At 46.6% G+C, this 24,160-nt stretch overlaps 1 protein-coding gene across 2 annotated transcripts; it reads left to right on the plus strand.

The window, feature by feature from the left end:
• Window positions 1-5,283: 5,283 nt before the first annotated feature.
• On the plus strand, window positions 5,284-24,047 carry SPINT1 (serine peptidase inhibitor, Kunitz type 1). Of its 2 annotated transcripts, XM_069017354.1 has the most exons (11): window positions 5,284-5,477; window positions 5,660-6,132; window positions 13,718-13,869; window positions 15,285-15,423; window positions 16,502-16,672; window positions 17,340-17,366; window positions 18,292-18,417; window positions 19,335-19,385; window positions 20,158-20,328; window positions 21,015-21,071; window positions 22,105-24,047. In XM_069017354.1, the coding sequence occupies exons 2-11, from the start codon at window positions 5,703-5,705 to the stop codon at window positions 22,299-22,301; spliced, it is 1,521 nt and encodes a 506-aa protein (XP_068873455.1). In that variant the 5' UTR covers window positions 5,284-5,477; window positions 5,660-5,702; the 3' UTR covers window positions 22,302-24,047. The 2 variants fall into 2 exon arrangements, with proteins under 2 accessions (XP_068873455.1, XP_068873454.1); XM_069017353.1 differs by lacking the exon at window positions 5,284-5,477 and having other exon boundaries at window positions 5,511-6,132.
• Window positions 24,048-24,160: the final 113 nt, after the last annotated feature.

Genomic DNA, 24,160 nt, shown 5'->3' on the forward strand with positions numbered 1-24,160 from the left:
GGCAAAACTGTACTTCTTTGGTCCCAAGAATCTACAAAGAACTGGCATTAAGACTAGAGAAAGAGGACCAGACTTAAAGGAGAAATTATCTGTTATCACAGCCTACCCTAAAAGTGAGGCGCCTCTGAAAGGAGGGGAGGACTCAGTACTGTGGAGCTGGACTTCTATGACTGTCTATGGTGCCAGAAAGGGCCACCAAACCAATGAGCACAGGCACCATAGTGCCAAGCTGCTGTGACACTGATCCAGGCAACAGAGCATCCAGGGCCATGAGTCAGATTCAGTTACACTCCTCTGTTCTTGAAGCTAGTAATCTCCATCCCACACCTGTGACCTAAGCTGATGCTTCTCTTTCTTCCTGAGCTGATGACTGTGGTGTGTTCTTAATAATTCAGCAGGGCCTCAGCTCATCTTTCCACAGAACCAGGTTGGCCCCTTTCCCTTGAGTCCCAGCCGAGAGAAGAACATTTCCCTTCAAGACAGCAGAAGCCACTCTCCACCTGCTTTAGAAAATTATCCCTTTCCCTGTGGTTGCAAACGTGATAGTTAACACAAATTAAACCAGAGAAGTCAGCAGAGGTGACTATATCAATACTACAGTGACACCACAAGGTAAAGAGGTTTTGTACCCTCCTGGGAACAGGAATAGGCACAGAAAAAGTATTGTGCAACAAGATAATGTAGCCAGCACTGGAGATTTAAAAAATCCAGAGCCCTAAGTAAGCAACCCCAATACACTCAGCATCTCAATGTCCATCATCCACTTTCCTTATTTTTCAGTTTCTCCATGAAATCATGGAAACCAAAAAGGCCCAGAGTTCTAGTGTGAAGAGGGAGAATACATCACCTCTCACCCTAAGCTCCTGGAGACTCAGGGAAGCACACTGCGATATCCAGCTCATATAGTCTCCAGCTTCATGTGAGAAGTACTACCACCTTTCCACCAGCACAGGCTGAGGAGCCTCTACATTCTTCAGCCAGGTGTCAGTGATCAGTCTTACTCCTTTCTCCTGACAGGCTCACCTTTCATGAGGCACTGAAAGGGCACAGAGAAGGAATAATGGCAAATGCCAGAGGAAAACATTTCCCAGTTTGACTGATTGACCCAAAATTGAACTATTTGGCACTGTCTCAGAGAATAGAGAGGTCTCAGGAATAAAGAGGTCAGGCAACCTGGCTTGCCCACCTGCCCTCCCTCTGGCCTCTGTTACTGGCAGTCAAGCAAAGCATAAAGGCTAATGTCTCATCAGCAGTTGAGAAGGGTAAATGAGAAATAGTTGTACCTACTCCTTTGGCACACCAATTTTCCTTGTCTGTGTCCATCCACAGACATCCTGGAGGTAGCAGGATGAGTAAGCATCTCCACTGAGGAAACAGACCCCCTTCCCCTTGAATACTTAGGTCACGCTGACAACATGAATTAGATGCCAAAATGATTATTTGGGGATCTTTCAAAACGTGCCCATGTTGTTCATTGCTCTCCCTCATTAACTCTGCTCTTTTCCTAGAGGAAGAGGCCTGAGGCACTGATAGCATGATCAATGTTTTCATGTAGCACAGAAGTTTCAGCAAGCCTTTGGATGGTAGAGTTGGAGACAAGAAAAGCACTGTCTGAGTAGTTGAAGGGGATCTTCCTTGTTTTCCAGCCTGCTTTCAGCTTTTTAGGCTTGCAGAGGCTGTACAGCTCTTGCACCAAGAAGTTTATTGTGACCCAGTCGCCCTGAAAGGGTACAGTTATATCTGCAGGGACTGTAGTACGCACACCTGCAGGGAAATTGCCATCTACAAGCAGAGGGGAGAGCAGACTTTCCCAGGAGGCACTAGCAGCTGGCCTGAAGGTGTTGAAAGAAGATTTGTGGGGATGCGGTTGCTGTAGGAAGTAATGGAGAAGGAGAGTCTATAGGGAACCCTATGGCAAATCCTATTCCACTCACAGGTGCTGTGAAGAACGGATCAAGTTGTCTGTGGGAACTTCAGTGGGAATTGTAAGTTTATTCTTGTTCCTGCAAATCGAAGGTTCTTTGCTTCACATTTCCTGACCTATCTCCCTGTAGAAGCCTAGCACAGACAGGACAAAAATGAGATTCTTTATTCTGTAACCAGTCTAGACACTGTTTTCCCTTCTTCTTTCCCCAGTGCTCCTGCCCTTAAGGGTTTACCTTGACCAGCAACATTAAAATAAAAACCAGTGCCATGAAACTGTAGACAAGAACATCCACAAAGAAACAATATACCCTCATTGTAACTCCCTTCCCCAAAGCTACCTCGATGCAATGGAAATGGCTCTTAGGAGGACTCAGCAGCCTGTCATCCTTTCTCCTGCTTTGTTCCGCAGGACCAGTGGTTAGTCATAGCCTGATGAGATCCCTTCCTGTCTCCTTCCTTTGCCACATCTTTGTGCCGTCACTTGCATCCGGGTCTCACCCCTAAACCACACCAGGAGGTTTAACCTGAAGCAAATGCAACAAAACAAGCAAGGAAACCTGTCTCCCAAGCGTTAATTACACACGGAGCGGTTCCCAGGTAAAACACAGCAGAATGGATTTGCCTGCAGCAGCCAGTGGGACAAGCTGCTGTGAGGAAGTCATTGCAGATGGTGATGCCGTGGAGCTGGGCTGTGCAATGGGGCAAAGGGGAACCTGAATCAAGTTTTCCTGATTTTTCTGCCTGTTGGAGTCACTTCCTCCTGGAAGGTGGGCATCCAGTTGCCAACAGGTGCTGTGATCTCAAGAGTGATCACACAGAAAGCAGGCAGGTAATGGAGGTTCCTGCACTGCATTTGTTACAAGGCATGCATGTCTAAGACCTCTTTTAATCTTAGTCAAATATTAAACTATGGTGTGGTTTACCCCCCTGAGTCATCCTCTGAATGGTTATTTCCAGACTGAGAGCAGACAGTCCAAAGACAGACAAAAGTTAACAATGACTCACTGTTTCAGGACCCCTTAAAAACACTCCCAAGTCATAAAATCACACACCCTACTTTCCCTTCACACTAACATGAATAATACATGTCTCAGCTGAAGCCGTGGGAATTTATTCATTTTGCAGAAGATGAGGGCTGTAATGGGATTTCAAGGTTAGGAGAGCAAAAATGGAGTTACCAAGTTGGAAGAAGAGCTGCTACCACAGAGAGAGGTTCCTAGTAGAAGTCCTTGATCTCGGGCACAATCTCAATTAAAATTTTAATTGCTGAATCCCTCCAGAATAAACTAGGCATTTTTAGAAACTGTGCTACCGTTACTGAATATACTGAATAAAACTAAGTATTAAGTGACTATAGAGACAGTTAGGGTAAACAGCAGAAAACCTTGCAGCAGAATTTAGCACAGCCTTCTGCTGAGAGTAAAAGCCATTAAAAACCCCTATTCTAAAGGCTAGGCTTCATCCTCTTATGAAGGGGCTCGTCCTTTCATAAATATTTTTTTTAAAAGTGGGGGGAGACACTAGAGATGCCAATCAATGAATCCTCCCAGCTCTGTGTCTGCAGGAATTATATTACTCTTATATTGCTAGCCACAAGCAAAAGAGACATCATGTCCTTCAGGTTTGCAGGAAAACTGTGACAGATTTTGTAACACAACACAACTGCTGAGGCAGATTTAGTTATTGCCAGTGAGACAAAGATACCAAACTGCAGTGTTTAGGCACAATTCTGCCAGTGTTGGATATCCAAACACAGTCATTGGTTTGCTGTGGGGCCAGCTGCTCCCTGAGCTCCCTGCTCCTGTGTCACTGCACTGAGCCTCACCTGGCTCCACCTGGCTCTGAAGGCTTTGAATATTTATCCAGGAAAAATCTCTTCCAGGTTAAATACAAGTGAGAGCTCCCAGCAGAACATCTCAGACAGTGCAGAACAGAAGAATGAGACAACGTTGTCATTTTTATTTCTCCTGCATATATTTAGGTGGTCAGCTCCCCCTTTACTGCTTGCATGGTCTGCAGGCAGGTCCAAAAGACCTGATTTGGAAACAGAGTGGGAGACACCCATGCTTCTTCTGACAAAGATTCATAAATCCAGTGAGGAAATCAAACATCTCTTTGCTCTGCAGACACGCATGTTTCCTCCTATCCATTTTCAAGGGGTTTTTTATACCTTACCACCGCCAGATCAAAGCAATTCCCTTTTCCTAACAGATGTCAGTACTATACAAATGTCAGCATCAGGCCATAGAGTCATGAGAGGTATGGAAAAATAATATTCCCACAATATTATCTTCCCATGGTGCTTGTGACAGCCTGGAGGCAGGAAACATGTCTCTAAGGACTCTCAAGAATCCTTTGAGGATATAAAAGGCTAGATCAGAGGTACAGAAAGAAACAGCAAGAACTGAAATGCTGGACACCAGAATGGTCCCCCAAACCACAAAGCCAATTGCTGTTTGATACATAGCTGCTGCTCACCACTTCTTTCCAAAGACATACCACAAAATGCCATCTCAGATTTGCTGTTGTTATTTTAAGTGATGAAATATTTCATTATAAATAATGTCCAAGCAAATTACCAACACTCCCAGCTTTCCTAAGCACAATGACAGAGGGTTAAGAGCAGTTTGCCCAGGGGTATTAGGACTGTTTACAGACAGAGGGAGTGGATGACACAGGTGTATGTGTTGAACAGAGGAATTTGATCGTGGATCTGCAAGTAGAAGCACAAAAGGGGGAAAATACATGGATAGGCAGCCTTTGTATTCCCATGACCCCAAACAGCACCGTCCTGCAAGGCAAGGGCACTACAAATGGACTGTAGCTAACCTATATTGAGATTGAGGAGAACAGTGAAATGCTGCTCATCAGTGGGGGGTGATTACTTAAAATTTTTGCTGCTGTGGTAGCAGGGGTCCTGCCACTCAGGCAGCCTCCAAGTATGATCCCAAGTGCTTTCACTGAAAAAAAAAATATAGTGTCCCACGAGCAGGGAATTCATTATTTCGGGATGCCTGCACTGAGCACAAAACCTCTTGCAGTAGCAACGGCGGTGGGCACTGCAGATAGGGCTGCAAGGCTGACCTGTTTGGGTTAGCGAGACACGGGCTAATGGCGCTCCGGGCCACTGACCACACCGGAGTACAAGGGCGACTGCCACAGGACACAGATCGCCTGCTTCCCGGCTTTCAGTTCCTTTGAAGCATCCTTAGCACGGGGGTGCAGCTAGCACCCAGCAGGTGGGATGCTCGTCTGGAGTGCCCGCCCTCGCACCTACGGGAGCGAGCGAACCGCTCTCGGCTCCCTTCCAAGGGGAGTAGAAGATCGTATCAGCTTGTCTCTCCTCCCCTTCCTCTTACGCAATTCAGCATGCAAGGGAGTGACTTGACTTTTTTTTTTCTTCCTCTCTCAGGGAATTGGTTTTCACTTCCTGCGCTCGCCGTGCCTTTGTCTCTGCTGGACGCAGCTGAAGGCGCACCTGGGGGGTGAAGGCACATCGGGGCGGCGGGGACACCCCGCTCCCAGCAGCAGCTTCAGCGGAGAGCGCCCAGGTGGGGGGCTGGGAGCACACGCCTGGGGATGAGGTGCAGGGTCAGGGGACACACCGGCTATCTCGGGACGAGCCGGAACCCAGAGCACAGCCTCGGCCATGCTCCGGCTCCCTCTCGCCCCGGGTTGGCATGCACTTGAACGCCGTCCCTCTTAGCTTCATCTGTCTTCTCCCTTCCTTTAGGAAAGGATTGAAGTCTCAAGACAGTGAGAATCGGGGCGCTAAGATGGCCAGAAGGAGTCCGGGTCCATGGTTTGTGGCCTGGGTCTGCTTGGTGCTGGTGCTGGACTTGGGCGAAGGGCAGAAGGAAAAACCCTTCGGTGAAATGTGCCTGGAGGACTTTACGGCAGGGCTGCCGGATTGGGTGCTGGATACAGGCGCCTCCGTCCAGAATGGAGCCACCTTCTTGTCGTCCCCCATGGTGCATCGGAGCAGGGACTGCATGAGAGCCTGCTGTAAGGACCCCGCTTGTAACCTGGCTCTTGTGGAGCAGGGCCCGGGCTCGGAGGAAGACCACATCCGGGGCTGCTTTCTCCTCAACTGCCTCTATGAGAAGGCTTTCGTTTGCAGGTTTGCCAGGAAGATCGGCTTTCTCAACTTCTTGAAGAAGGACGTGTACGATTCTTACCTGGCAATGCAGAATCACAGACCTAGTGGTAAGGTGCCCATAATGAATCCCTGCAAGCCGGGTCTGGAAGAGCGTTAATGGTTACTGGTGCCAGCTCCTGCGGCCATCATATGAGCAGCAGTGCTGCCAAACACTCGGGGTAGAGCGAGGCTAAAGATGTAAAGATGGTGTTTCTGTATTTTCCTCTGCCACAAAGGTTTTCCCAAACCCTGATACTCATTTAAGATCTGTGCCTCAGTTTACCGATTAGTAAATGAATAGGGAAATGCTCTTTAACCTGCTTGAAGCAGGTGGAGTGTGTGATTACCAAAGTCTGAGATTTTGCTACTTGGCAATGTAGAGAAAAAGGTATTGTTTTTCTTCTCCCTTCCCCTGGGCCTTTGAGGTTGGAAAGTGAAATCCTCTAAAAAGCTACACATCACCAGGTTTTAAAGGGCAGCATTAATCTCTTAATTGCTCAGGGGCTGGAGGCAGGATGCAATCCAGTTACCTTTATTTAACAGCAGCCTGGATGGCGAGGTGCCTCAGTATTGCTCTGCTTGTTGGGGCTGGTCCCTGCTGCTGTAAGAGGAGGAGCTGGGGGAAGCTGGTTATAAAATTTCCCCTTTCGAAGTGGGTTTCTCTTCCCCAATCCCTGTTTCTCTGCTCTAAAAGATTGCATGTGGACACAGAGAGCCAGGTGGAAAATGAACTAATCTGAAGCTGGCCACCTGCCACACACTCTGCTCTCTCCAAAGTCTTGCAGCATGTTCAGAAACACTAAAAACACAGCAGTTCCTCCTTTGCCCCCTCCTGTGTTTTGACTGAAGCCTATCAAGGCTGGCATGTTTCTAGCCTGGCTGGGTCTTTGGCAACCATAACTGGTTTATTTGTTGATCGCTGCAGGGCTATGAGGGGATATCTCTGTGGATAATCCTCCTCACACGCCCTCCCAGCCCACCCGTGGGAAGGAAAGGATCTGTGAAGATGGCAAGGGGAACATCCAGGTGGGTGCAAAGGCTTGGGCTCCATGATGTGAGCTGAATAGGTCTTTGATTTTCTGCTGGGTTGTGCCAGCCTGAGGCCTTGTGGGTGCTGGAGGTGGGAAATGGCACCAAATCCCACATTGACCACTTCTCCATCCTGGGTAGCAGTGGGGGGGTTTGCAGCAGGGCATCATCACTTCTCTCAAGCAGCCCTTGGGTGTTGCTGGTTTGAACAGCAGTGTGGCAGAAGTGGTCCCCCTGGTCCTCTGTCCCTACTTGTGGCTTCCAACTGGATTTTAGGGCCTTTTGGTAAATGTGTCTTGCTGTTTCATTAGTTCTCCTGCATCTCTGTTCCAGGCTCAAAATACTTTTCACAGGAGCTGCAGTTAGGGAGGAACTGAAGGCCACATCACCAGCACTGGAGGTGGCATGGTGGCAGCCGTCTAAACTCCTATATGCTTTGTTGTAGGAGGAAAAGGGAATGCATCATCTCCAGTACATCCTGATTTCACAAGATTAGATTAAAATACAATGGACTGTTGAGCAATTCAGTCTCCTTACCTTTGTGGACCAGTGCCTCATACAAGAAGATTGCAAGCCCCTCCTCCCTTGGCTGGTCCCAGGGTCTGGCATTCCATGTGTGCAGATCTTTAGAAAGTGTCCCAGGGTCACCAACCTATCTGTGTGACCAGCAGTGACATGTTTGCTAAAATATGGCACCGAGCTGCAGCACTCCAGCCACCAATATGCAGTTTCTATCTTGCAATCCATCCCTAGTGCTCCTTTCACAGGTCCTGGGATGGCTATGGTGGAGCAGGAAGACCCAGGAGGGCTTATCAGTGAGAAGTGAAAAGCACTCCAGAAATGCAGTTCGGGTTACTGTGCCTGGAGGCGGCCGTGCCCCTCCTCTCTCACGTGGGGCTTGTGCCTTGGACTGCTGTGAGTGTAGGAAGGGCTCGGTCTCTTCTACAGCCGTGTTTGACCCTCGGAGGGTGCTGGTGCCAGGCAGGTCTCCAGCTGTAGTGACAGACTCTGGGCAGTTCACCACTGTGTATTTGGATCAGGCTGCGATGTTCGCGCTGTGCTTTGATAGGAAATGTGTTTCCCTCTTCTCTGAAATTTTTAGGCATTGTCTTTGATACCAAAAGCTTTCTGAATCACCTTGAATGACACTGGAGGGCTAGCAGGGGAAAGAGGAGAAGGGAGTTACCTTACTGGAGAAATAGCTGGGTCCTCCTCCCCACAGCAGTTGATGAGACACTTAAGAATGCAGATCTCCATTTTGATTCAGATACAAAGCAAAAAAATCCAAACCAAAACCCCAAGCCCCTCCAGCCATGATGCTGGAATTGGGTCCATGCAGGACCTGTCTGAGCAGGAAGGTGGATGCCTGGCTGTCACTGAGGGGGAAAAGAGGAAGGGCGCAATGGGGCAGGTGCAGGAGGCTAGGTGAAGGAGCCTCTGGGCACTGAGCATTTCCACCTGGCAGCATAAGGAAACTCTACAGCAGTTTTGCTTCCGGACCTTTTGGGGATGCCTGAAGAGGCCAGGTGACACAAGTGTTAAAGGAAGCTGTTTTCAGCATGTCAGGTCTTCCTCCCAAATGTTTATAAGCAAAAAATCTTGGCCCAGGTTTTGGACTGGAGACAAAACTGTGTAGTTTTCATGCTGTTGTGCTGTATCACTGTTAAAATGTGAAGTTTTGTGACTGCTCTGGAGCCGAGGTTATTGTTGGCCCCCTGATTCTGGCTCTAAGGGTCTGCAGGAAGCTTATCTGCTGTTTTATCATGCATTCCTTTCCTCTGTGTGCTGCTGTCAGGTGTCCTAGGAGCCTTTACCTGTGTCACTCTTCAGACACCCTCTGCAATGATAAGAATTAAATGCATGTTTTTTCTAGTGAAAAATTAAATACCCAGTTAGTGATCCCAGTGGGTGACATTAAACAAAAACACACATTATAAGACCCACACTACTACTACTACTACTGCAAGGAGCAGACCTGTTGAATTGAGAGGTTTATATATGTTTAGGAGGAGACTAGGTAACACCTGAAAGAGAGCACACAGCTGGGGGCTGCTGAATGGGCAAATTTAATCTTGGGGTGTTTCTGGAGCCTGATGGAAGTAGCTGAAAGCTGGAAGAGTGTTACAGGGAAAGCACTGTGTATTCTTGCAGTGCTCTTGTTCAAGCATCCATGGCAAGACTGTTGACAACTGAACACAGGAACAGGAGTACCAGCTCAAACTCATTGTGGCCACTCTTACAGTGTTATGACTTCAGAAAAACCTGTGGGTACAGACAACGATGAATTCAGCTGAAATCTGGGTTCTGCATGTCTCCTGAATGTATTTTCAGTATTTTGGAGAACAAGAGCTTCTGAGTTCTTTGTAAGCTGGTGACAATAGCTTGGTACTGTCTCTTGCCTGTTCCAGCTAACGTACAGCCTGAAGTCTCTGATGTTATTGTTAAAAGGCACAATCTTCTTAAATGATTCCTTAGCCTGAACTTTGGTGCAAGTTTTCTGTGTGGCTCATCCGGGAGGGGCAGGCTCACCTTGCACTTTATTGGTAATAATGGAGCCCAGTGTTTAAGTAACTAGCCCGGCTTATTCTGGTCTAGGCAAACCAGTTTTGGGTGTGAAACTGGAAAATAACCTCCCTGAACCTTTGTACATTTCTTGAACTGAACCTTTTGTGGTTGTTGTGAATTGCTCAGTGACAGTCTCCTCCTGTTGAATGCAGGGCCTGTGAGTGGGAGACGGGAAGTGCTTGGGAACCACAGGGTTCTGATCAGATATGTCTGCTCCTGCCTCACCGTGGAGGGAGATTTGCAGGCTAACACTTCGGTAGTGCATTCCAAAAGGAGAGCTTCCCAAGAGGGAAGCTCATCCCTCCTTAAATGTTTGGTCCCATGCTGGTTTCCATTCTGTGGGCACAGTGCAACTAAAATGAGCAGCATTGGTATCACAGCTGGGGCTGAAACAAGTTCCCCCTTGGCTGATGCTGCTCATCCTCGAGCTCAGGCCAGGAGAGGGGAAGCTGCACATTCAGTACCCACACCACAGATTCAGAGGCTAATGTGTACTGGAAGGGTCCTGGAGGACCAGCTGGTCTCAGGTGAGACCAGCTCCTGCTCAGAGAAGGTGATGAGCAGCTTCCACTCCACTTGCTGTGCAATTAGTGTTTGGCATGCAGCATTTACTGAAGTGGCTACATCATGTCTTGTCTCCGGAGCCCGAGTCTCCTTAAAGAGACTGGAGGTACAAACCAATCTTTGTTACGATAGCATAAATACTTGTGGAAGAGTCTTTCCTTCTGCCTGCTAAAGCAAATAGGACTGGTTTCCCACACTCTGAGGAAGGATGGAGAAAACCTAGTGGCAGCAGCACCTTATGTTATTCTGAAAATATAATCCATTCAGTCATACTGTATTGTTTTCAAGAGGTTGTGTAGACCTGCTGTGTACAGCACTTACGAACCACTACAAAAGCCTCTAGAAGCTAATGCTGAGAGCTGCTTGGCTGTGCATGAGTTGTTAGAAAACTGTATGGCTTTATCATGACTGTATTTTCTGCCCAGCCAGGATAAAGCCCTAAAGAAAGAGCCTGTATTTCTCTTTCTCCAGGCACTGTATTGGGTTGCCTTGTTTCTTTCTCTCTTTCCACCTCAGGCAAATTATACTGTGGCAGCAGTGTCATCCTTCATTACCTCTGCCTGTGGAAATGGAGAGTTTTCTACTGTGGATGGGTGAGAAAGCTGTTCACTTCTGAATGAATTCCCTGGAAACAACGCAAGAGCAGAGCTTTAGCATTTGTGAGAAGAGCCACACTGCTGCCCATCTGCTTTTGCAGCAGACAGGTTCTGCTGGCTTCTGATGCTTGAAATCTCCAAGGTCCTGTGTCTCATGGGCGCTGGAATTTGGGTGGCCTCATTTTTGCTCCTGTCTCTGCTCCTGCCCTGATCAATGGCTTTGAGTCGTGGCTTTTGTCTCCAGTGAGGTCTTTCTCTTCGTGGTGCCTTAAGGTCCCCAGTGCAAGCCCCACTTGTCTTGTTTGCAAGTTGCTCCTGCAAAGGCAGTCAGCAGTGGGCTGTAAGAGCCCCTTAGTCACCCCGAGAAAGCTTTTCAGCTCATTCTAGTGACAATCTCAAATCATTCTGAGGTATTTTTAAGCATTGCTTTGTAGTCTCAACTACTCAGGGTGTATCTGCATAAGCTCTGGAATGGAGGAAATCTGGTTTTTTATAGATCCCAAGGGCAAAAGCTAATATCTGAGTTCCAAAAGAGAATAGCCTCCAAACTGTGAGCTTTGCAAGTACATCCTGCCATGGGATTTCACTGGTGCCTGCAGGTTTGCATAGCGAGGTCCCTAGTGGGGTCTCTCCCCCCACTTAGATGCTTACTTTTGAAGCCTTTGTAGAAATTTATTATCTTTTAAATTCCTGTTCCCCCATCAATTTTGGTCCAAGTTCACTCATTAGAGGTGAAGCCAGACAAGCCACTGACTGCATGAGCTTTTGAACGGGATGAGATTTTTTAAAAAGCAAAAATAAGGGTCTCAGGCATGAATACAGTGTGAGTAATAAAACTTTTTAAAGCAATTTGGATTTCCTCTTATCAAGCTTTCCTCTGGAATCATATTTCCCCTACTGATGTGCTATATAAATGGAAGTGGAAATTGTCGCTTACGATGTGACTCCAGGAGCATGTTTCACAGCAAAGAGCATGCCACAGACAGTATCATAGAGCTTTAACCTCCCTGTTAATTACAGAGTTTTACAGCAGAAACTTTCCATGGTCAAAAGAGCATTATAGCAGAGGTAACTTTCATTTTTCCTACAGACTTTCAGAGCAAAACAAACTGAGTGTAGAGTCTCCCTTGTACGAGCAGTTTGCTGATACTCACTCTGGCTCAGCCAGCACTTGGTTCTGAAGCTCAGGTGGAAAACAGCCATGTTGCCAGGGAAGGCTTCATACAGTCACTGTGGCAGAAATATTCCAAAGTCACTGAACTTTCAGGCATCCTAAGGAGAAAAGGGATAGACTTGAAAAATAAGTCCTTAATTTCTAGTGAGCATTACTCCTTGGCAGTCACCATAGATAAAGAATACTCTTGACTCTTGTTCTGGATGTGAGGAGAGTCAATAAATTTGGCTAATCAGAGATGGGAACTAGAGAAGTTGCTGACCCATTGAACAGAACTTTTACTTGATCACGCAACCCACAACCCAAAGTAACTACATGTTTGGTCTGCAATTTTTTGTTTAAAGTGTTCATGCTTAAAAATGTCAAGGCATAAAACATGATTTGGAGTCATGAGTTAAGGATCAGCCTCTGTTGTTGAAAAACTGGTCTTTTCCTTGTGCAATTGCACCCACCTACTGGGCTCACCCTGGCAGGACGGTGGCAGGGAGTAGGCTGCCTTTCTCCCTGGCAGGCTCATGGTGTTTGCCTAGCAGGAATGGCAGGAATGCATCCCTTTTCCAGAGCTTGCAGTGGTGTGTACAAGGGGACAAAAGAACTAAGTGGCCTGTTTTAATGTCAGGTTTGTTTATACATATACCTTATATTAAATGTCCCTTCAGTAGACTGCAGCAAGAGTCAGCAGCTGGGATCTGAATCCAGATACACTCAAACAGGAAATTAGGAGCAAGTCTGTAACAGCGAAAATAATCAGCTAATGGAGTAATTTTCTAAGGGGTTTGGACACTAATCCTCTTCTTCAGTCACAGTTGATATAACAGTGTAATGGCAGAGTGATTTCTATCTAGCTTATAAATGATGGTTGGTGCCTTTACAAAAGACTCAGGTTGAACTGGAACACTGAGTCTTGGACTTGGTACAGGTGCTACCAGGTGGAGTTTTATGGGCTGAGCTATGCACAAAGCCTGCGACCAGAGACGTTCAGGCTAAAAGGAGTTATGAGTCAGGCTCAATTGTGTCATTGTATAGTCTGTTCTTGCTGGCATGGGCAGGGATCAGTTTTCATCTCTTGTACTTGCAGTTTGGAAAAACATTTAATAGATTGTGGAAGTTGCTTGTAAGCTAATCCATGGAATGGTACAAAAATAACAATCTCATGAATGGTGTTTTTGTGCTGTTTTAAAGGCATGTATGTCAGAAAGTGGGGTGGAAGATGATCTGGAAGAGAAGTATTTCCCATCCAAGTCCCACAGTGTGTAGCTCTGGCTAAATACACGAGCACAGTGCTTAGAGAGTGATAGGAATGATGAGAGTCAGTTCCACATTCTTCAACACCCAGATCGGGCCATCTCCCTAAGAGAAGGGCAGAGATTGCTCTGTGCTGTTCTGTGAGGATGTGGTCCCACTCTCAGAAGCACAATGGCTGTAGCCACAGGGCCACCCTCTTGTGGTGGTTCCTGTGGACAGAAGTGCCCAGGGAGCCAACTGGCTCAAAGGCACTGCCGTAGTGGGTTGTGGACTTACTAAATCAGTGAGGGCAGTAATAACAGTACTGACTCCTGTTGCTTGCTCAGGCTGCAAGGAGCACAGCTGTATAAAAGTGTTTTCCTTTCAGCAGTTGAAGTCTGGATTGATTTAGCCTGGAATAATCCCCCTCCCTTGTTTTCCTGTAGTGGAGACAAGGACTTCAGCCTCTTACCCAAGCCTTGTTCTACATTTCTTCTGCAGATGACCGTCCTCCAACAGCCCGTGCTGTCAAGGACATGAGGGTACAGCCGGGGGAGCCAGTGATGCTGAGAGGCACAGAGAGCACAGATGACCATGGGATAGTCAGCTATGAATGGAAACAGATCCTTGGCGACCCCTCTGTGGAGATGAAGGTAGGGAGCTGCAGGAAATAAGCACCTTGCTCAGTGTCACTTGTGGTCTGCACTAGGTTGTTCAGTCAGAGCTCTGACTTAAAGGTCACCTTGTCCTTCCCTCTTCAAGCCAGTCCACCCAGGAGCCTGTTCCCAAAAACTATGGAGCACTCCTTGTGGTTGCCCTCCTCCTCTCGCACACTATTTGGAAGTGGCATTTTTGGCTTCACCAGGTCTCAGGCTCCCTGCATGGGCTGCTGTCTCAAGCCTTCCTGAGCAACACCTGATCTGCCTAGATGGGAGCAGCTGAGAGGGCAGAGCTTCCGTGCAAGAGCTGCCTCTGGTCCCAAGTTCCTGCAGTTCAGTGAAGGGCCCTCTCTTAGTTCTACTCTGTTCACTTCAGTGCATTTCGTCTTCTGTCTCTGAACAATCCAGTCTCAGGCTCTGCTTCTGTTCTCCTGGGGCGTTTCCTGGACTTTGCCTCTCTTGAAAGTGTAAGTTCTTCCTCCTATTTTATCTGAGCTGGAGCAGAACTCATGTCTCTTGTCTGGATCCAAGATCTCTGGGGTATGAACACTGCCTATGTGATAGAGGCTAAAAGTGAATTGTGGCTTTAGAAGAGCAAATTATTTCTTTTAAACTTCTGCAAAATGCTTTGAAAAGCCGTGGGGCTCATATGGAGTTCTTGTGGCACCTTTTGGAAGAATTATGAAGCAAATGAGTACATCAGGCCCACAGCTGATTTTGAACATCAGCAGTGACAAACTCTAGAATGCAAAGGGGTCTGTGTAATTTAGCAAGTGCTCCTTTCTTTTTCCCTTTGCCCTAGCCCAACCAAAGCAACTTTCATGGAGGGAGGTAGGTCCCCTAATATTATGCTGTATTAACAACATTAAAATGATGTATGGCAAAGCTGTGTTCTTTTGAAACCTAATCAAAAGCAGGGATAGCATGGAAATGAAGGTCCAATTCTGTTGTAAATATAGAGGAAAAATTTGTGTCAATAATATTGTAGCTTTCGCTTCTGACAAAATAATTAAATACACCTACCTTATTCCCTATGTGCTAAGTAAATGATTCATAATAGGTTTTAAGTTTTAAAAAGTAAAATAAAAACTACAGGTATTTCTGTCCTCTCCAATGAGTTCTATTTTCCCTTGTGCTTTCACAATGCCCCAAAACATGAAATATCTAATTATGCTTGTGATACTTGTTCCTTCTGCTATTCCAGCTGGGTACCAGTCCATGGGTTTAGGGGGATTGTCTAGCACTGAGATATTTTTCATGCCAGACATCTGCTTGAACATTTCCATCCAACCTCCTTTCTCCCTAATGCAGGAACATGGACCTTGCATAGCTTCCTTAGAACTCCTTCCTTAGTACTCCTTCCTTAGAAGTACTTTTCTCCTACATAAGCCTTTCTTTTGCATTCTCAGAAGCATGAAGAAGATCAGGTAGAAATCTCCAACCTCCAGGTGGGGACTTACGTCTTCCAGCTTACTGTCACGGACACTGCACAACAGCAAGACTTCACCAACATCACCATCATGGTGTTGAGCTCTGAGCAGACTGAAGGTGAGCCTGAGCCCACACATATCTACCTGGAGTCCTCGAGCCTGCTCTGGCATTACTGGTGCTCCTCTCAGAGGGGTAGATGGGAGAAGAGCACAGCCAAGACACTGGACTTGGGTGTTGGCTTTTCCCAGTGAGAGCCTGCACTACTGCCTTTCACCAGTAGTGGAAGGTCTCTGAATTCACAGTGATCTATTTTGGGATTTTTGCATACTTGTGCTGGAGATGAGGCCTGCAATAAGCCCATCTCCTCTGCCTGTCCTTGCTCTCTACTGGGTGACACCAGAGTGGATGAAGCTTGGGGTGCAACTGAGGTTGCAAAAGAGGAGAATGTGAAAGGCCTTGTTGACTCTGTGGTTTTGCTGTGATGGCCCTTTGGTTTCAGGGTAGGTGGAGTCGTCTGCAAGACATTCAATGTATCTCTGAATTTATTTATATTTTTTTTTCTTTAATGACTTTGTTTAATCATGAAAATGTTCAGCATTACAAGCATATCAGAAGTAAGGAGTTCTTGGACAAATGGTTGACTAGTAGCTAAGCAGGGGATGTCTTCTCCTACCTCAGGTACCATAAAAATATAAGAGCAGCCATGTCAAGTGATGCTAATGGTCTGACCAAACTCCAATACACTGCATTCAACAGTGTGCAGAATGTTGAATCTGCACATTTCACTTTGGACTAATCCCCAAGGATTTTGCAGCTGGGAGATTTTTTTAAGCAGAAGATGGTGTCTTCATGTTTAATGACCATGTATGAATCCCTTTTTGACCTCATGTAATCTTTGAAAAGCAGCAACCTCCTGAGGTAAGGAGCTTCACAGCTTAACTATGTGCTGTGTGGAGATGCAGCTCCTTTTGTTTAATGGATGTGACACCTTCTAATTTGGTTTTGTGACCCTCCCTTTCATATAAAAAAATTCAATCCATGATTCCCTACTCTTCTTCTCCATGTTGGTCAAGATTTTACAAACCTTTCAGACATGTCCTTTGGAAGATTTTGTTTGCCCTCAGATGTACAAAACAGAAAATCTTCCAAAGGACTGACCTAACCCCAGACCCTTTTCTGTTAACTTTCTTGATAGAGCATTGTTTGACTCCGAAGAAGGTGGGCTGGTGTCGGGGATCTTTTCCACGCTGGTTTTACAACCCAAGCCTTCAGCAGTGTGAAGAGTTCACTTTTGGTGGCTGCAAGCCCAACAAGAATAACTACTTACGGGAAGAGGAGTGTGAACTTGCCTGCAAGAATGTCAGAGGTGAGTCCTTCAAAAATCCAGCCCCCTCTTTCTCATAGGGTCGGGATGACCCTGTGGACAAGTACTGCAGCCTCTTGGCTGAGAGCTAGTTACAGCCCAGTAAGCTGAGGAGACTGGGCTAATTATGGATGGTCAGTTGTCTTAAGCTGCCAGCGTATCTGACCCAGCTCCTGAAGCACTGGCCAGTGTCCCTGGTGTTCCTCTGGCTGCAGAAGCCCTCCCCAGATCTTTGTGTCACATCTGAGACCTAAATTCAGAGAGCAGCATTGTGCAGTTGGGGGCCAGAAGGGCTTTACTCCCAAAATGAAATTAATCTCCGTCCTTGGCACCCTCAAGCCACTGAGAACAATTTACTGCTGTTCAGATAAATGGGCTGAGCCACTGCCAGGCCCATTGCAGTGCATTGCTTAAAAAGCGACGTTACAGCCTTGGGAAAGAAAGACCATTTGGAAATGGTCTAGCTCGTGGTGGGAAGTTCCCCTGTGCTCCTGCAGGCCTACCTCACATGGGTACAACTCATCTAGGTCTCTGAGTGGTGGGCATCCATATTTCACCTCCCTAATCAGGGCTTCCTTCCAGAAAACATTAAGGCAATATAAAGGTGATCTTAATCTGACAAAACGATGTGGTGGTAAATTTATTTTTATTTTTCCTCTTGTCTCTTTAGGTTCTGTTGGTGGGCGACAACAGCCAGGTGAGTCTCCCATATGACAGTTCAATCCTGTGCAAGCTTGGGCTGAGTGTCTCATGTCCATTCCTGTGGCTTTTGATTAGGACTCAGTCTGGAAAGTGAGGCACTGGAGACTTAATTTCTTTACTAAGCCTTTCGCTTTCAGGTCATAGGATAATTTAGGTTGGGGATTACCTCTAGAGGTCATCTGAGCCAACCCACTACTCAAAGCAGGTCCAGCTTTGAGTCACATTCTGTTGCTCAGCACTGTATCCAGTCCAGTTTTGGGTATCTCTGAAAAAGGAGACTTTACACGTCGTATTGTCAAACTGTACCAACGTTTGATGACCCTCATTATAATTTTTTCCCCTTATACTGAATTGCTTTCCCTTGTTGCAACTCCTGTCTGTTGCTGTTCATCCTATTACTGTGCTCCAAAATGAGTCTGTCTCCTCTATAATCTGTCTTCTCCATAACCTCATGCTGGGTCTTGTGCTCCAGCTCTTGCTGAGATTTACTCTAGTATGCCAATGTCTTTTGTCACTGGGGAGCTCAGAACTGGGCACAGTACTCAGCACTTGGGACCACCTCTGGAGCAGAGAGGTTTGAAGCTCTTGCAGCCCAGTGTGCATGTTTCAGTTTGGCTTTCCTAATTTAATCTGCCGTGCTTGGGTAATGTCTCCATATTCTTCCTGAGTAGCTCATTCTTGCTTCCACCTGCTATGTACTTCTTTTTGAGAGGAAACATGGCTGTTTCCAGAGCAATGTTTCATTTATAAACAGGATTTTTTTTTTTTTTGAGTCTAGGGTGGCACTGAGGAGAGACCTTTACCAATCTGCCTTGTTTCTTGTTTGCCAGCCCTATCAGCAGCTTTTAAGTCCTTCCTAAAGCATCTAGCAGGGAGAAACAATGAATTTTAATGAGCTATCTGAACTGTTTCTGATGCAGTATGCAATGGGAACTGTCAGCCCCCCTTCTTCAGATGCAAGGATGGTTGCTGCATTGATGCCTATCTGGAGTGTGATGAAACTCCCGACTGTGCTGATCAATCGGATGAGCTGTACTGTGAACGATGTAAGTACTTCAAATTCTGGCTTAGACAACTTACTATCTGCTCAGGAATGGGTCCAATGTAAGTTACAGGTGCTGAGTCAATACTTATTGGTGTCTTCTGTTCTTATCTCCTGACCCTGCATTATCTTTCCACAGTATTACATTTGCAGGTTCTGCCATTTCCTGTATCCTTGCTGACTGCAAGAGATGACCTTCCTTCTGTGACGTTTCCTGCCTCTTAAATACGCTTTGACTCTCTTCTCTGCACCTCTCTGTAAGACTTCAGGCCTGTCTTTCCCCTTTCAATATTTTGCTCACTGAATTACCTTACCTGCTCTCTTAGAGTTGGGAAATGGGAAAGGAAACCATGATTTCTTCAAGTCTGTCTGGTGGCACAGTGCCCTTAACATCCTGTTATGCTAACATAAATGCACAGTGGTGAGATGCCCAAATCCACACTATCTCCTCCCTTCTTCCATCCCTCCTCACCTCTTCTGAATTCCCACAATCTCTTTCCTATGTGTGGGTGTTTTGTTGCCTTTTTAGATTTTCAAGCCTATGATTCATCTCTCTTGATCTCTCTTATATTCTTGTAAAAGAGCACTAATGCTCTTTTATACTTCTTAAAACCTGGAGTGACTTTCCCCATACTTCTTGATGGAAAACAAAAATAAGAAAGCAGCCTTTGTTTTCCTTAATTTTGTCTCTGTATCTGTGGATTGGAAATTGGGAAGAGTTTCTTGTTACTACATTTTATTTTTCCCATGTTCCTCTCATAGCTTTGAGATATTTAAGAACATAAAATGGTATCTCCCTTTCTCTGGCTTGTGATAGCAAAAGAATGTACAGGAAAGCTCTGTCTGCTCATGTCTGCATGGACAGAGGCACTTCTTTTCAACCGGTGAGGGAAGTTTTAACATGAAATGTTTCCCTTGCAGATGCTCGTGAGTTCAATAGACTGCAGAAAATTAATGTCACACATAAGCAAGGTATGTACCATCCAGAGCACCTAGGCTGACCTCTTCCACCTTTTGGTTTTTCCTTCAGCCTGTTGTTCCATGGTAAAACTGCTTCCCTCTGTAAATCCAAAACCAGGTGTAGCATCTGGGTAGTCCCTGTACTAAAAATGAGCAAGGGCCTCTTCTCTGACCTCGAGGACAGCTGTTGTTAGCAGGCTTTCACTCCTGCCTAAACTTTTTCCATCCAAGTGGGTCTCATGCATGTTGCTTGCTGGCCTGTACAAAATTCTGCAGCATGTTATTTTGGAAATAGTGCAAACCAAAGCAGTGGAGGGGACACAGCAATGTCTGTGCTTGATCCCATGTCTTTTCCTTTTTTAAGTGTAGACAGTGGACCTATCACTGGGCTAAAAGAGTATATTCCAAGTCACTTAAATGCAGCTTGGTTGTAGAGGAGACCTGAGCCAATCTGTGGTTTCTGTGTGTCCAGGCTTTTCATGTTCCCTTCTGCCTCCCAGGGATGACAGGTCATTTCTACAGGGGAGTGAATCCAGGGTTTACCATGACTGCATGGTCTTATGTTCCTTTTTCTTCTTGCTAGTTGTATTTATGGCAGGTGGCAGCTCACCTTGGCACTGCCAATTTGACCAGCTGGCAACTGAGCAGTGGGGACATGAGAGCCACTGTTCTGGCTATGGATTTCCTCTGCCATGGTGCTTGTGCTCTTTTGTTGTGAGCAGAACATTTTGCTGCTCTGGGAAGACACTGCTTGGACTAAAGCACCTCTGCCTTGCTTTGCCAGGCCACTGTGTGGACTTGCCTGATACTGGACAGTGCACTGAGAGCATCCCCCGCTGGTACTATAACCCATTCTTGGAGAAATGTGACCCCTTCACCTATGGGGGCTGTGGTGGCAACAGCAACAACTTTGAACAAGAGGAAGAGTGCATGAAATCATGTTCAGGCATCACAAGTAAGTATACATAGTGAGGACTGGAATTTGACTGATCAAACTGGGAAAATCACTTCAGATTAAGTTCTGTGGTCCCAAAGAGGCAGTGCCTTGGGAGCTTTCAGTCAAAGCTGCTCTGCTCTCAAACCCTGGCCATGACCCACAGTGTCCTTCAACATGACCAGTGGCTTATGGGGAATGGTGGATCTGCAGCATCTTTCTGCAATGCAGCCTGTCATTTCCCAGAGCTGGAAAGAATTTTGGGTGCTGATGTTGAGAAAGAGACAAAGGAGGATGACAAAACTAACCAGAGATATGATACATCTGCTCTGAAGAAAATCTAACCTCCTAGCTTGGCTCTAGGTCTCCCCAAGTGAGGGGGAAGAAGTTAGGAAAATCCTCAATGACATACTAGCCTGAAGTTTTAAACAAAAAAGAGAGAGGGTTACACTTGGTATATATTGTTTTGGAGGCCAACAGGAAGAATTCTGCCATACTGTATCTGTTAAGAGGCAAACTACCTCCCTGAGCTGTACTGGGCCTCACAGCCTGCCCTGAGAGCTCAGTACCGTGGCTGTTGAGAAGGGGTGCTGTGTGCATTCAGTCACTTCAGAGCACTGAAAATATGCTCCTCAGAAACCTGTCTTATCCCCTGTTCCCAACCTTCTTTGTAAAACTTTTCCCCCTTCTCTGTGTTCCCAATTCAGAAGCAGATGTCATTGGCCGAAGATGGGAATCATTTGAGTCCCAAACTGCTATCTTAAGTGAGTAACAATTTTCCCCAGATCTTTCTTGTTGCTTTTCCTTGTTCTGAAAAATACTTTGTCTTTCCTTGCAAATAGTAGTCTTCTCTCCCACACCTCTTTTGAAGCTGAGAGAGCAGTGTGGGATTTGTGGGATGCTGGCAGTGGCAAGAGACGCTTCTGTGCACTGTGCAGCTGTGGTCCATTTTTTTCCTGTGTCTGTGACTCAGTAGCTCATACAGAGACTCCTGTTTTTCTTTCCATCAACTTGCATGAATGTTCCACTGTTCAACATCAAAAAATGGGAAGTAAAACTCTTCCTAGGGGCCAATTTCACATGAGGGATACTAACTTCTACAAGAAAGAAGACTTAAGCAGATATATGAATAATGTCAGGTGCTAGATTGTGGGGAAATGTGATGACCATATACAACCTCTCTACAACATTAAAAAAGCCCAACGCTATTGAAATACAAGTTCTTCAAAAAATGCCACATTAAGGTTATTGTTCTTAAATCCTAGAGAATGATTTAATCTTTAAATTCACACCATCTTGCAAATGCATTGTGCTTGATTGTCTCCACTGATGCTGCAGGGGTTTGGTTGGCTGGAGAACAAGTGCTCACACCACTGCTAAGAGCACTTTCCCACAAACTCAGCCTGTCCTCCATAGCTCACTCCCTCAGTGCTGTCCCAGCCAGGAGGTGCCTTCTGTGAACACCCCTTGGTGGCCTCCCTGTTGAGGTATGACACAAGGCTGCCATTGCAAAAGGATTTGATATTCCTAGGGTTGTCAATGGCCAAGCCTGCCAAAGTCACGGAACAGCCTTTAGAGGGCGTGGTGTATCTGGGAAATGGTGGGAAATACCTTTTGGGAGAGACAGGCTGGCTGTGCCTTGGCCATACCCTTATGCCGTGCAGTTGTCATCTTTCTTCTTTGCTGGTTGTGCAGTGACCACCCTGTTGTCATGCCAGCTGTTGCTTCTTCCTGGCCACTCCTGCTGCATCAGATCTTGTGTAGCATCCCTTCTAACATGTTCACATATCCCTGCAGGTGCCTTTGAGGTAGTGATTGCTGTGCTCCTCGGGATCTGCATCATGGTGGTCCTGGTGTTCATTGGCTACTTCTTCTTGAAGAAAAGGAAGAAGAATAGCCGCCGCCGTCAGCCAACCACTGCTACCAATTCAACCCTCTCCACCACAGAGGACACTGAGCATCTGTTCTACAGCAGTGCCACCAAACCAGTCTGACCTACAGACACTCTCTCCAGTTCAGCCCTGGGGCACTCCTCAGAAGTTCTGGAGTTCTGTTTTTAGACACAGGTCTGTGCCTGAAGGACTCGTTCTCTGTGAAGACATTTGGAGCATCAGGCCAAGATCTAGCTGTGATTTGGCAGTACTAGTATTTGTGATTGTCTAGGCTAAATGGCTGCTCTAGAAAGTGAGGAACGGGGAGCATTCTGCTGCTCTCTGACATCCATCCCTTCCTAGCCTCAAACAATCCAGTGAAACTCTGAATTACACCTTTCTTCCTGCTCAAACCCGGAGCACAACTTTGCTCAACTTCCTGAAGGAGCCTGGAACTGGATCTATGTAGCATTCATGTTGGTGAATCATGCAAGCTCACCAAAGCCAGGAATTTGTTTTCAGTGTCACTTTCTTCCATTCAGCCTTGTATTTTCCTCCCCTTCTCCCAGTCCTCTGCAAGGTGCTCTGCCTTGCAGCAGTCTACCTGCTCATGGTGCATCTCTTGAGGTCTGTGGGATTGACATGATCAGCCAGACCTGATCCAAGGGCTCTGTGACACTCTACAGCAGTTCCTGTTTTCAAGATGGACAGAAACAGAAACACCTGCTTAAGTCACTAGGCTTTGCTTTTTAACAGAAAAGCACACCCAGACTTTTTTTTGCCTGGCTGCTGTGTTTCAGTCTCCTGTGTACAGTACATGCTCACCATTTTTCTCTCTGTGAGTTGCCCTGGTTGCTTTTCCAGTGTTCAGTCTGAACCCAAACACATTGAGAAAATATCTATTTATTCTCACATGAAGTAAAGACCCATACTTTTCCTGCTGATTGTGCAGGAAAGGTGCAGTTTTGATTTTACTGCATGCTTCTCTGAGCACACAGCCTGACTTGAGTCCCTGGCATCTCCCAGAGCACAGGAGTGGGCTGGATATCACCAGTTAATGTCTGCAGGCTTCCTTGCTCCTGCTGGTTTGTCCCTCCTGGTACAAGATGAGCTCAGCCCAGCCCTGAGAGGTCCAAAGCTCATCTCTGGCCCCAAGGCAGCATGTGAAATCCCCACTTTGGTCATGTCCTGGTCCCAGTCCTGGCCCTATGTGTTCCTCTATAGTCTGTTTGCAGTGAGATGCTTCTGAGCTCTGTCCTGCAGCATCTGCTGGTCCAGGCTGGTACCTCAGTGAGCTGAGGATTTCTGTTGGGGCAGAAGAAGCTATTTGTGAAGTGCCTGATGTACTGCTGGCTGTGGGGCTGGCACCAAGCTCTAAACTTCCAGTGCCTGCTGCTCTTGGAACACTGCTGTGAAGAGAGAGGAAACTGTGTGTGTGTGTGTGTGTGTGTGTGTGTAAGAAGCATAAATCTATGTACAGACTTCAGTTTAAATGTTTGGACTCTTTCAGGGCCAAGGGCAGAGTGGTTCTGAAATGCTCTAGTAAAGCCATGCTCAGCTCAGGACACAGCTCAGGTCCTCTCAAGTGCAGTGGCAGGAGAGCTGCCTCCCTGGGCTGATGCCTGGGTGGAAAGGAAAGAAATTGCTGCCCAGAGCCTGCTGGCAATCTGGCTGCATGCCTCTCCCCATCACAGGCGTCTGCCTCAGCGTTCTGGGGCTGGTCAGATTCCTCCTTTTCTGTCTCGTACCATTTCTTCCATCTCTTTGTTTTTCCCACAGCCTATCATGGCCTATGCAATAAACCTAATGTCTTGATTTATTTTTTTTTTGCGTGCTCACTCTGATAATAAAAAGGAATTGTTTGTCTTATCTGGCTTGGGAGTGGTGTCTGAGGAGCAATGACCCGCAGAGGGGGCAGGTATCGTTCCCATGCCTGCTATCTCGCACCCTTTCATCTGCCCCGACTGTGGTATCTCGGGGGA

The sequence above is a fragment of the Aphelocoma coerulescens genome, chromosome 5 (genome assembly GCF_041296385.1).
Source record: "Aphelocoma coerulescens isolate FSJ_1873_10779 chromosome 5, UR_Acoe_1.0, whole genome shotgun sequence".
Classification (NCBI taxonomy): domain Eukaryota; kingdom Metazoa; phylum Chordata; class Aves; order Passeriformes; family Corvidae; genus Aphelocoma; species Aphelocoma coerulescens.